This window comes from Natator depressus, chromosome 11 (genome assembly GCF_965152275.1).
Source record: "Natator depressus isolate rNatDep1 chromosome 11, rNatDep2.hap1, whole genome shotgun sequence".
NCBI classification, from domain to species: Eukaryota; Metazoa; Chordata; order Testudines; family Cheloniidae; genus Natator; species Natator depressus.
The window spans coordinates 56,168,434-56,182,249 of record NC_134244.1 but is presented as its reverse complement, the minus strand read 5'-3'; the positions used below and the strand labels follow the sequence as shown (position 1 = coordinate 56,182,249).

At 40.7% G+C, this 13,816-nt stretch overlaps 1 protein-coding gene across 9 annotated transcripts in view; it reads left to right on the top strand.

Annotated features, from left to right (window-relative positions):
- Nucleotides 1-13,816, top strand: part of ANKRD44 (ankyrin repeat domain 44) — a 203,032-nt gene that overhangs the window by 125,388 nt on the left and 63,828 nt on the right. For 5 of the 9 annotated variants that reach the window (XM_074967819.1, XM_074967817.1, XM_074967811.1 and 2 more), the window contains exons 10-14: nt 2,361-2,475; nt 6,362-6,444; nt 7,720-7,837; nt 11,088-11,156; nt 13,663-13,803. In XM_074967819.1, the coding sequence (XP_074823920.1) occupies nt 2,361-2,475; nt 6,362-6,444; nt 7,720-7,837; nt 11,088-11,156; nt 13,663-13,803 (526 nt within the window). The remainder of the gene's footprint in view (nt 1-2,360; nt 2,476-6,361; nt 6,445-7,719; nt 7,838-11,087; nt 11,157-13,662; nt 13,804-13,816) is intronic. The other 4 variants (XM_074967820.1, XM_074967814.1, XM_074967816.1 and 1 more) reach the window with 1 other exon arrangement.

Here is a 13,816-nt window from a genome sequence, read left to right as displayed (position 1 = left end):
CAAAATGTAATTGTAAATGGAGAATCATCATCAAAAGGATGTGTTTCCAGTGTAGTTCCCACAAGGATTAGTTCACTATTCATTTCTATCAATGACCTGGAAGAAAACATAAAATCATCACTGATAAAGTTTTGCAGATGACACAAAAATTGGGGGAGTGGTAAAGAATGATTAGGACAGACAGTTATGAAGAACTGGTTCCTTCAGTCGCTCCGGGTCTTCGGCGGCACTGAGGGACCCACCGTCGAAGACCCGGAGCTCCGCCGGGTGAGTAAAAATGAAAAAAGGATTCTCAGGAGAGCCTCCCCAGCTGAGAGCTCAGGTAGGCTAGACAGGACAGTCCCGCGGGCCAGATGTGGCCCGGAGGCTGGAGTTTGCCCACCCCTTTAACAACTGGTTCAAAAACCGGCTTCAAAATTTAACAACCGGTTTGTGCTAACCGGATATAGCTTGCCGCTGAGGACAGGTCACTGATACAGAGCGATCTGGATTGCTTGGTAAGCTAGGCTCAAGCAAACAATATGTGTTTTAATATGGCTAAGTGTTGTATACATCTAGGGAGAAAAAATGTAGGCCATACATACATGATGGGGGACTCTATCCTGGGAAGCAGTGACTCTGAAAAAGATTTGAGGGCTGTGGTGGATAATCACTGAACATGAGTTCCTAGTGTGATGCTGTGGCCAAATTTTCTAATGAAATCATTGAATGCATGAATGGGAATCTTGAGTAGGAATAGAGAGGTTGTTTTAACTTTGTATTTGGCACTCATGTGACCACTGGCAGAATACTGTGTCCAGTTCTGGTGTTCACAATTCAAGAAGGGTGTTGATAATTTGGAGAGGGTTCAGAGAAGTGCCATGAAAATGACTAAAAGATTAGAAAACATGCTTTATAGTGATAGACTCAAAGAGCTCAATCTATTTAGCGTAACAAAGAGCAGGTTAAGGGGTGAATTGATTGCAGTCTGTAAGTACCTAAACAAGGAACAAATATTTAATAATAGGCTTTTCAGTAAAGCAGAGAAAGGTATAACACGATCCAATGGCTGGAAGCTGAAGTTAGACAAATTCAGACAGGAAATAAGGTGTAAATTTTTAACTGGTAGAATAATTAACCATTGGAATAATTTACCAAGGGTCATGGTAGATTCTCCACCACTGACAATTGGTAAATCAAGATTGGATGTTTTTCTAAAAGATCTGCTCTGAGAATTATTTGGGGGAAATTCTATGACCTGTGCTACACAGGAGGTCAGACTAGATGATCACAGTGGTCCTTTCTGACCTTAGCATCTATGAACCAGCTAGAAGATCATCTAATGTAGTGGTGTTTAAACTTCTTAATACTGAGGATCGTGTCTTTGGATAGAGATTCTCTTGGAGGGTTATCTTCCCTTCTGACTGCCTAAAGCTGTGGCAAGTATAGTGGTTGTTTCATGAAATAGTGATGTTACCAAAGGGTTATGGAGACAAGCTGGAAGTAAACCTGCATTAGTGTTGTGGATTGGGCTGTTTGGTTAAATACACTCTCTCCCCCACCTCTGTTTTGTATCTATGCTGTTTATTTTCTCTCTTTGTGTATAAACCTTCTCTTACAGCCCGCAGCTCTCTCTGCTCTGCTCCAGGTTACTTTGCATTCGGTTCTCTCTTCCTGTGTGTCTTGCCGCACCTACAGTTGTGTTGTGGCATGTAGGTTTGATTACAGATGAATTTACACCTGAAGAAGCATATGACAAACAAAGATAGGAAGCAGCTATGCAAGTGCTTGGGGTTTTCTGTTTGTGAAAACCCTGAGAGAGCTGTAGGTTGGGCTACAGCTGCCAGGCAGCACCACTGATCAAATATTGACAGACTTGGTGAGGGTGCAATAAGCAGCCAAGTGCGGAAGAGCTCCATCTTCTATCATTGGTTTGTGGACAAGGTTGAGCACCAGTCACCTAAAGAATTGTGGCAAAATTTCAACAATTAATTCTGTTGATGTAATGTAGGGCAGCTGCTCATGCCTTTAAACCAGCAACAATTCAGAGTCACAGCAACACCTGCAGTATCTGTGTACCACGGTAGGCAATTATAGGGAAAGGCCTGTGTGCAATATGTAGAGAGGCGGGAATAGAACGAAGTAAAAAAATGCAGCAGCCAGAATTGTGGCCATCCTGCATGACTGGCACAGTAAATGGCTTGATGTGTATTGATACCCTGTCCCACAAATTCAGTGTGTCTGCTGCTCGTATACAAACTAAACTATAGCTGTAACTATGAGGGTAAGCTGCATTCATTGGAAATAAATAAATGGTATTTCTGGTCTCTGACTCGCACTAAATCCTTGTGTGTTACACTGTGTGAAAATGTCTTTTCCAGGAGGTGAAATTGACTGTGTTGATAAGGATGGCAACACCCCTCTGCATGTGGCTGCGAGATATGGACATGAGCTTTTGATTAACACCCTAATAACCAGCGGAGCTGATGCTGCCAAGTAGGTTGCTGAAGAAATGCTGTTCCTAATGGTCAAGTATTATGGGTAATGCTAGATAATGCTTATTTTTCAAGTTCCAGTGTATTCAGGTTAAAATGCATGTGCATAATTATGAATTCAGTAACAAATAGTTTGTATCAGGAAGTCGATTTGAAATCAGTATAAAATACAAAGCTACTAATGAAGGGCATGTAATTCCCTCAGTGTCTAAAATAAATAATTTATGTCCATAAGCTTGTAGTACTAAATTGATTTATTCCTTTATCTAGTATCCATTGGTGCTGGATAAGTATCAGTAGAAATGGTAAAAGTCAAAGCAGGGTTTAGTCAGTAAAATTATTTCAGAACCTAATGCAGCCGTGGTGCCCAGTCTTTGTGTCTTATGGTTTCAGATCTTCAACTGGCTGAGATGATGAGGCTGATTTTGTTTTGGGGTTTTCTTGAGTGAAACTAAGAGATAAATTTCGATATGTTGTTCAGCTCTTTGTGCTCCAAGGGATTGATTTGGCTAGGCTGATTTTACTCTGTATTTGTGTGTGTATGAGAGAGAGACTGCATTTGACTATGTTCATGATTACATATATGTATACATATTGCGGGCCAAATCCTGGGAGGTGCATTGATTTCAGTGAGAGTTGGGCATTTAGCACCTCCTAGAACCTCGCCCTAAAGCAGTGATGTAACAGAGCACTAAATTTCCAAACTAGTTGCGGGAAGAGTAAAATTAACTGTGAAAGGGAAAAGAGATGGTATTCGGAGTGTAAAGATACTGGCATTTGGGCCAGCCTGGTGGCCACAGGGTAATGCCAGGGAGGAGACCTGGTTTAGACATCTAATGTGAATCTCTTGTTCCCTGAACAAGCGGGGAACAGAGAGAGCTAATTATTTGCCCATCTCTGTGAATGAAGCATCGTAAAGGTTGTTATAAATGTTTTGTAGTATTCACCGTATACATCTGAACATGCAATTGAGTGTTTCCTCACTAGAACCAACCAGCAGTATTTGTGATGCCTAATACTGCGGTAGCTGCTGGGGAACATCCTGTTTTAGGACCCACGTCAACCTATTTTCTTTTTAAAGATGTTTGCAGTTTTCTAGGCTTTTCATTTGGAGATTGTGAAATAAGTATTTTTTCACCACGTTTTGCTATCTGTTTCGTTAAAACTGCTTCTTGCCAGACAAAAAAGGCAGGGTCAGATTTATGCCAGCTTGAGAATCTGGTCCTTTGTGTCTAAATATGATTTTTGCTAGCTCTATCTAATATATAAAGTTTCAGTCCATCTGTTTTCTGAGGTTTAAGGTAACAATGAATAGCAGTGAGATAACTAGCTCTTGCAATCTAGGTTTTCTGCTCAAAATTTCTATTTCACACTTGGGTGACCTGTGCATTGATCAAATAAAATACCTCTGCCAACAGCAGAAATATCTGAAGTGAGAAATCTGCTTAGATATAGTAGGCAGATCCAAGTGATGGCACTGTTCTGAAAATGAAATTACCTACCCAGTACTGTCAGAGGGAATGAGCTTTTAATGTGTTGTATGTAAATAACTTTGGCTTAATTCCTTGAACTGGCATTGAAAAGAGAGAATTTCTTCAGTGCTGCTAGCAGAAACTGCAGACAGCAAGGTCAGCAATTTGATGCAATTGCATTTCAGGGGTATGGAAGGTAAATAATGTAGGGAGCAGTTGTGAGCAGCTCTATACAGTATGGCACTGGCTAGCAGATGTGCAAATTGCATCTCTTGATGGACACCAGCCAAAATATGCACTCGGGTGGAAATCTCTATACAGTAATGGGGAATTGTGGTTTGAGATAACTAGGGGGGAAGGGGAAATAGATGTAAAAATCAGAGATGCATGGAGAATACTATGACTATATATAATAAATCCTCTTTGTGATTTCAGGTTAAATAAATATATCCACAGCTTAGAATATATCCACACCTGTTTAGACAGACTTGAGCAGCTTGGTGGAGCTTGTGCTATTTCCTTTCAAAGAATAGAGTCTCAGAGCATCCTTGGGCAGGTTTACTCTGTGGGAGACCTAGATGCTGGCAGGGCATTGATTAAATTAAATTTATACAGCACTGTAGATCAGTTCTGATTGTGGTCAAGTAGGAAGGTTGACAAATGCAATGTGAAAGGAAAAGAGGAATGGGAATACAGATTTTGCAACAAATCATATTTTTTTTAAAAAAAACTACACTTGTGTTTATGTGCATAGTAAAAATGTATATGGTGTGAGAGAGAGAAAGAGAGCACATATTTGCACAAACTTCCTCCTGGGTTGTATGCACAGCTACATATTTTGCAGTTTCAGCTCAGTTGCCACCTTTTGTAAATTTAAGCCTTTGTGTTAGAGTTGGATTTTAAACAGCTTATCCTGGTATGAAATAACTTTCACTAAAGCTTTGTAGTTCTCTAAGAATTTTCCTGCCACCAAATCTTTCATGAAAACAAGTTCCTTCGGGTCCATATCTGATATCCTGCCTAGTGATATGATCATGTTACGTATATCCTTGGGTTGTCTTGAAGAAATTGAGTGATGGCTATGAATCCATCTGGCATCATCCAGGACTTTAATTAACTGTTTTTAGCTGCATCTGCAAAAGCAAACAGTAGATTCTCATCTCATACACAGTAGCTGAGTTCAGAAGCTCTACAGGGATGTGCACCAAAGGATTGTCTATGTCGTAGTATTGGTAAAGTAATGTAAGCATAAATGACACTTTGCAAAAACCTGCCAAAATACAAGAGTCTCAAAACCAGGAGCCTAAACTTAGGCTTCTAAATCCATATTTAGCCACCTGCCTGATTTTGAAAGGTACAGAGCACTCCACATTGATGTCAGTGGGAGCTGTTGAGGGTTCAGTATGTTTGAAAAATCAAGCAAATGTCTGATATGGATGTAGGACCTTAACTTTAGGTTCCTGTTTTAGGGTTTTGTCAAGATGTCTGCTCTGAGGAGCCTACAGTCTAACTGAAAAAGGATTCATGGGATAATGATTTGAAAACAAAAATGCCTGGAGACACTGCTCGTGAGGATATATAGGCGTGGCTGGGGAAAGTGGAGGGTTTAAGGATGGATGAGATGAAGTAGGATGTTTGGTGCACAGGAATTGGGAGGCAGTTACAAGTGTAATTGCAGCCTGCCAGAAGGTGAGAAGCTGCAAGTGGCAGGAGACAAAGAGAGCAGTTAGCGGAAGAAGCTGTATAGTGTGGAAAGAGAAGAGAAATGTATGGGGTGGGGCAGAACCTCAAAGGTGAGGATGAGGACCTGGAACTTGATGTAGATAGAAAGGGCAATTGTGTGACATGAATGAGGAAACGGGTGAGGTGGTCAGAGCACAGGGAGATGTCCTTACAGTGGTATTTTGGATGGACTGAAGTATGGAAAGAGGAGACACTAAGAAGACAAAGATGAGGGAGAGGTGCAATAATCTAGGTGGGAGCTAAATAAGACTTACACTGGCATGTTAGCAATAGGGAAGCAGAGGAAAGATGGGTTTTAGAGGCAATACAGGGATTCTTTCAGCATTTACTTTCACCTCATGTGATAGAATACTTGTGTTGCAACTGCCAGTCACAGTAGAAATTGAATCTAAACAAAATCCATTCTCTTAGCTTCTTCTCTCCTAGGTTCTCATCTCGTTTTTAAAACCATACCTATCCTTGCTGTCAGAGTGTAATCAAAATCGGATACTAACGTTATGCTTTAACAAAACCCCAGAGGGAGATTATAGAAGGTTCAAATAAAATTAATGATGCAAGGAGAGCCACCTACAGAAGTACAGACACAATATTTTTTAAGAGGGGAATTTTCATCATCTGTGCTGAATGTAACCCATTCTTTTGGTAACTAATAACACTGTTTCTGCCTAACAGGTGTGGTATCAACAACATGTTCCCCTTACATTTAGCAGCACTAAATGCTCACTCGGACTGCTGCAGGAAGTTGTTGTCATCAGGTAAGTGAATCCAGCTGCGACTGTGGAGCTTAATTAATATCATGAACATGCTGCTTATGGCCCCTGTTTTATTCGGTGTTGTGAATTGTCCAAATGAAAGACTTCCTGCGCTGCTTCATGTGATTGTGTTGCTTGGCATACGGGAGTGTGCGTGGCTTTCCTAACTGCATGCTGATAATTACTAGCATCCTGTATTGTTCAGGCCTGAAGCCCTTTGAATGCTTTTTTTTCCCCTGGCAGTCACAGAGAGTTTATTTTAGTTCACAGGGAGGGGGAGGAAAGGGAAAATCCTTTACCAAGCTGTAAAAATGTGAGATACTGTAGGTTCTTCGGGAAACAAACAACTCTAGGCCCTGATTCAGGGGAAAGCACCCTTATTGAGGACAACATTTGAGCAAATGCTTACATTCCGTTGAAGCTGATGGGACTAAAACACATGCTTTCCTGAATCAGGGCTATAGTAAAGAAAATGGGATAGCTAAAGTTCTCGGGGGGGGGGTGGGGGGGGGAAGTATTGGTTTGCTGATACTGCTCTTTCAAAGAGAGTAGTAATAAGGTGCCAACTCTTGACTTCCTTATGCAGGCAGAAGTTCCACTGAGTTCAAAGATAGAGAGCAGTTCATATATTTTCCAGAAAAATATATCATTCCTTAGCATGTGAAACCTCCCACAACCACTCTCAGCCATAAGGTTGAGTCCCCTGGGATGTTTAGGGGAAAAAATAGCGTGAAAAATGTAAGTTGTGTAGCCAATTACAGCAAACCCTGATGTGCTCTGTCCCGGGCTATTAGGTCAGCGGGGGAAGCAGGCTGCTTAGGCATCCCAGGGTTAATTCCGTAAGAATCTGCAGTGGGTTTTACTTCTACAGCCTTGTGCATCTTTAAAAACATGTGTTGCACATTCCTGGGAGCATCTTTCCAGAATCTAAAACCACCCTGGAAAACACACAAATAAATAAAATTCAACTCCCTGCATGCTAGGGCTCACTCTGTGCCTCTCCTCATTTCATCGTTTTTTTTGTGCCTGCTATCACAATTCTCTCGATAAGAATCTGCCTCATAAATGCCTGTCACATGATTTAATAGTTATGTGGCCCAAGGCTAAATGCAGAAATAGATTCTTTTTGACTTCACAGTTCTTTTTATAGAGCCACCAAGCTTGAGCAGCCACTGTCCGTTTCCATGACAACCACTTGCTGACTAGAGTTGCTTGCATTCTGATTTTTCTAACTCACTGTTTTTTCTGTCTCTGCAATGTTTCTTGTGGTTTAACTAGGACAAAAGTATAGCATAGTGTCCTTGTTTAGTAATGAGCACGTGCTGTCTGCAGGCTTTGAAATAGACACCCCAGATAATTTTGGAAGAACGTGCCTCCACGCTGCTGCTGCAGGAGGGTGAGTAGTTACAATTATAGCTGTTACACAAGTTGTAATTTAATTGTGGAGTCAGTGTAACTCAAGCCAGCTGTACCATCTGCAAAGGAATGTGTTCCAATTAAAGAGGAGCAAAACAATTCGATGTAAAATCTTTCTCTCTCCAGGCTGTGTTCCGCCAGCATTTGGTAAACTGAGGCTCAAATTAGGGCTACTTGTAGTTTGAGCAAGGGTGGTAGGACCTGGCCTTTTATTACAGAAGGCTAGTTTGTGATTTGAAACGCACACCTCTGGGAGGGAGTAACAATCCCCCTGTCTTCTGCCTATATGCAGACTGCTTAGACTTTGGGTCCAGGTCCCAGGAGCAAGAGAGGCTACACACTCACTTGCTTCTTCCCTGATTGCGTGGGTTGGACTCTTGGCTCCATGCCTCTCACTCACTGGCCAGTACTGCCACACCAGCACAGGAGGTGGGGTTGTAGTTTAAGCCTGACATGGGGCCAGCAGTAAATGACCATCCCTTGAAGGTGGATGCGGGGAAGGAATAGCGGCTCCCTGAGATGCTCCTGGTGGGGTGCAGTTAGGCACTGCCCTCTTGTTGTGTCCTTGCGTCAAAATCTAGTTATAAAAGAAGCTTTTTAAGGCATTAAAATGCCACAGTCTTTTTTTCCAGGTTTCAGTCATAGAAAGATTATTTTAAGCCTCTGAAGCCCATTGAAAGTAACCGAAATACAGAATCAAAAGGTTTTCATTTCTGAGGATGCAATTCAGATGGGCGGTAGGATACTAAGAGTGAAAATGAATGAAAATTAAATTATGTCAGTTTCATTTGTAGCCCTCCTGCCAAGTTCCTTTCAAGATTTGCTGTTAATTCCCAGTGGATTTGTTTGAAATTAACACAGAAAAAGCACAAATCGCTTGGCAAGCTATTGTTTTCTGGCTCTTCTGTTGAGGACTTGATGGCTCAGAAGATCGCTAGATGGAGCCTCTAGAATCCATCCTAGATTGGCAGTGGTTGTAGTGACCAGATATGGTAATTACCTGGTGACTATTTGGTAACCTTTGTAAGAATGAGTTGTCAGCTCACTTCTTAGTGGACCATTGTCCACTTCACCAGCGTCGTCACCATCAGAAGTACATAATGAAAGTGTTCCAAACACTGGATAGGATTGCTCTTGTTAAACATTTATTTAATACAGTTAACAGAAGATATAACTGTATTGGGTTCGTTGTGGGGAGCATTGTGTAGATATTTTATACACTGACAATTTTAGATTGGGTTAAACACCAGTTTTGTTCCATCCGCCTCTTTTAGACTGGAACTGGAGCTGTACATAAAACACATATTTTCATCTTGATGCATGCCTGTAACTCCCATTAACATTAATGGGAGTTATATTGGCATTGAGATGAGACTACCTTCCAAAGGATCTCTTTTTTTCTGTTTCCTAGTAGAAATGATTTATTTCCCCTCTGAATGACAAAGGAGTCTTGGAAGGTTATTGTGCTTCATTACATGATCTTCCGGTTTGGTATTGTACATTTATTTACTTGAATTACAAAGACATTAAAATGCAGCTATTTTATTTTCCATTAAGAATCACTTCAATTTAAGCAATAACAACACATAGTTGTATCATATTGAATTCATTCAGCTGGGATAAAAACTGTGAATGATCCTATCCAAATGCAATAAAGCTCTTAAGGATGTGCTTAACTTTAAGCTCTTTCTTAAGTCTCATTGAAGAAAATGGGTCTTAAGTAGATGCTTAAAGTTAAGTTTATGCTAATTGCTTTGCAGAACAGAGTGGACTTCAGCATATGCGAAAAAATTAATCATGGCCTTAAGTGTTTTCCTGAATCAGGGCCTAAATCTCCTCCTTATTATTAGCCCAGCATTTTGTAAACTTGCTTCAAACTTCAAAAATGCTCTTGGAAAAATCCTCAGCTAAGCCTGGGAAGCATTAGCAGCACAACTCCTTTTGGAAATTTTTGACTGTCTCCCCTCACCTTGAATCCAGGATATATTTATTACTTTCTATTTATATTATTGATTTGTTTTTACTAGGGCTGTTGATTAATTGCAGTTAACTCATGCGATTAACTAAAAAAATTAATTGTAATTAATTGGACTGTTAAATAATAGAATACCAATTGAAATATATTAAATATTTTGGATGTTTTTCTACATTTTCAAATATATTGATTTCTATTACAGCACAGAATACAAAGTGTACAGTGCTCAATTTATATTTTTTATTACAAATATTTGCACTGTAAAAATGATAAACAAAAGAAATAGTATTTTTCAGTTCACCTCATGCAAGTACTGTAGTGCAGTCTCTTTATCGTGAAGGTGTAACTTACAAATGTAGATTTTTTTTTTGTTACATAACTGTACTCAAAAACAAAACAATGTAAAACTTTAGAGCAGGGTCAGCAACCTTCAGTATGCGGCCCCTCAAGTTAATGTGCTGGCGGGCCGCAAGACATTTTGTTTACATTGACCATCCTCAGGCACGGCCCCCCCGCAGCTCCCAGTGGCCGTGATTCACCATTCCCGGCCAATGGGAGCTGCGAGAAGCGGCAGACCGCAGGAATGTGCTGGCCGCTGCTTCCTGCAGCTCCCATTGCCGGGAATGGCGAACCACGGTCACTGGGAGCTGCACTGGGCTGTTCCTGCGGATGCTCAATGTAAACAAAATGTCTCGCGGCATGCCAACGGATTACCCTGATGGGCCGTGTGCCGAAGGTTGCTGACACCTGCTTTAGAGCCTACAGGTCCACTCAGTCCTCCCTCTTGTTCAGCTAATTGCTAAGACAAACAAGTTTGTTTACATTTACGGAAGATAATGCTGCCTGCTTCCTATTTACAATGTAACCTGAAAGTCAGAACAGGTTTTCGCATGGCACTTTTGTAGCTGGTGTTAGAAGGTATTTACGTGCCAGATATGCTAAACATTTGTATGCCCCTTCATGCTTCGGCTTCCATTCCAGAGGAAATGCTTCTATGCTGATTATGTTCGTTAAAAAAAATGCGTTAATTAAATTTGTGACTGAACTCCTTAGGGGAGAATAGTATGTCTCTTGCTCTGTTTTCGTGTGTGATCTTTACAAGTTTCCTTTTTCTTGGTTCTTTTGTTCAGGCTTGAATTGCAGTTTATGCCCAGTTTCTGCTCTGCAAATAGTGAAATAACACTTCTTTTTTTGGGGTACTAAGATGAAAACTTTTGTTTTGCTTATTCTTTGTTTTCTTTCCTTGTCTTTTCAGTAACGTTGAATGTGTAAAACTCTTGCAGAGTAGTGGAGCAGATTTTAATAAAAAGGACAAATGTGGGAGGTATGTAAATTGTGAAGCTCTTTCTCAGATACATCTCAAAGAAAGAAAGAGAAAGAAAAAGCCCTCAATCTGGAAATCAATATGTTCCGCTTAAAAAGGTAAACCGTAAAAGGGGGTAGGAAATCACTATTCCCAATAGGATACTGCTGCTTGAAGTTAAATGCCAAAAAGGCAGGTGCAGACTATATTAAATACATGAAAGCCACGCCCATGTGTCTTTCTTGTTTAAAAATATCAGTGGTTTAATTTTATTCCTCATTGCTCTTCGCGCTGCTTGGATCCTTGTGCTTTTGTGCCCAAGATAGCACCTGCACGTCACTTTGGGGAGAACTACTGCTCATCAGCCTGCTTTCTAGACTTTCTCAAAGTAAAATAATGCTGGTAGTGTTATGACAGAAATGGATGTGCTGATTCAACTTCCTGAGCGCCCCTGGATGTACATTACATAGTCAGCCAAACAGTTTTCACCCAGGCCACGGATTTAAAAAATAGGAGCCTACTCCAGCTTTAAGCTCTGATCCTGGAAATGCATATGCATGTGCTTAATTTCACACACTGTTAGTAGTCCCATTAACTTTAGTGGCTACTCATGGTGTGTAAAGTTAACCATGTGCATAGGACTTTGCAGGATTGAGGCCTTAAGCACCTAAACAAATTTTCAAAATGGCTGAGCTGTCAGCGGCTCCCAATCTAGTCAATGGGACCTGCTGAATTGGTCTGCCATTTTGAAAACCTAGTGAATTTTTCAAGAGCCTAAATTATTTTTGTGTTATGGAAGGGGTAAAATTGGGGGCCAGATCTTATGCACTATGCACCTTTGCGGGCAGCAGTTTAAAAATGACCCACCACAAATCTCCTCCCTCTTGAACAATTTTCCATCCTTCCAATTAAAATTTCTCTTCCCCCAACCCCCCCCACCCCATTTGAAAATCGAAAAACAGATGAGCCTTGTAACGAACCCAGACATTAGTCAGATTTGGGCTATTTTGGACCACAGATGGGAAGAAATTTCAAATCCGTGTTCACAGAATTCCCAGTCAAAAGCTCCCTGTCATGCTAGCCAGCAGGGAACCAGCTCAAATGCCTTTGCTTTTCTCAGTGGTGGCAATGCAGCAAAGCTAATACCGAAATGAGTTAGGAGCCTCACTTTAGGTCCCCACTTTTGAAAATCTTGGTCCCAATATGTGTGATTTACTTGCTTTTGAACTGCGATATGAGTAATAGCATAGTTCAGTTTAAAGAGCTGGATAGGAAGGAAAGTGTAATCCAAAAAATACTACAACTGTAACCAAATTAAAATGGAAAAAAATGAGTCTTGCCGTATTTTTAAATGGGTATTCTTTAAGGACCATTTGTGCTATTTATCTCAGAAAGGACATTGTAAAAGTCGTAGCAAATTAAATATACAAGATTATAACTTTTAGGAGGTTTTGCTTTTGTTCATAATGAGGACATAAACTAATCTAACATAAAAAGGCTCTAATATGTTACAGGCATTATTGGCATTCCAACCTAAAGGTGCAGTAAAGGGCTTTCTGATTTGTTTTTAAACCATATGCACTAAACAGACACAGTGAGGTATGTCACCTTTTCAGCAACAGCTTTGAAATAAAAACAAAGCTGTTCTTTATCCTGTGTAAATGAAACAGGTACAAAATTGAGAGCACTAGTAAGAAAATGAAGCACTCTTTGGTTATTTATATTTCACAACTTCCCAAAAAAATAAGTGAAACAAAAAAACTTTTTTTTTGTACCGAAGAATTTTAATTGGTGGAGGTTTTTCGTGTCTTTGAGTGGTAGAAGCAGCCTTTGAAAATTTCATACCCAGCAGGGAACTCCTGCCTTCCCAGCAATGAATGTGCTTTCTGAATGATACTCATGCTTCTGAGTTGGGGATGCCAAATCTCTGACTCTGTGAACTATGCTGCACAATGAATTCTTTCTTGGATTTTGGAATCTGTCAGTGTGACAGGGTGGATAGGTCATTGCACAGCTATGTCACACCCCACCACAGTCATTGCCCATAGGCTCTGACTGAGCCAGGCAACATCATGATGTTTTGAGGATTAAATACAGGCTGATGTTTCATTGTGTCACCCTGAGTTGAGGCAACAGGCTGCAGCTGAGCCTGCTGACTTAAAAAAGGGGCTGAGCTACTTTCATGAGAGGGAGAGACAGGGTACAAACCAGGCAGAGAGCTCTGGAGACATAAGAACTGCCCTTTTGGTGGTGTTTTGTTCGGTTTTATATTGCTTGTCTGGAGTTTAGACCATTAAACTTCATTAAGTGAATGTGGCCAGAGACTAATTCTTGTTTTTTGATTGAACAAGAAGCTGTAAATAAACCCCCAAATCTGAGGTTTTTGGGGGATGGGTGGGGAGGGAGGAGCATGGAGGTTGTTTTGTTTTACCTGAGACCACTCTAGGAATGGTGCAATTGGGACTCGTTAGTATAATCCACGTCATGCTGAAGTGTCTGAAGTAATAAATTGCTATTTGTTTTGCAGGACACCTTTGCACTATGCAGCTGCGAATTGTCATTTCCATTGTATCGAGACACTGGTGACCACAGGGGCAAATATTAATGAAACGGATGACTGGGGACGTACTGCTTTGCACTATGCTGCTGCTTCGGACATGGACAGAAAGTAAAAAAGCCTA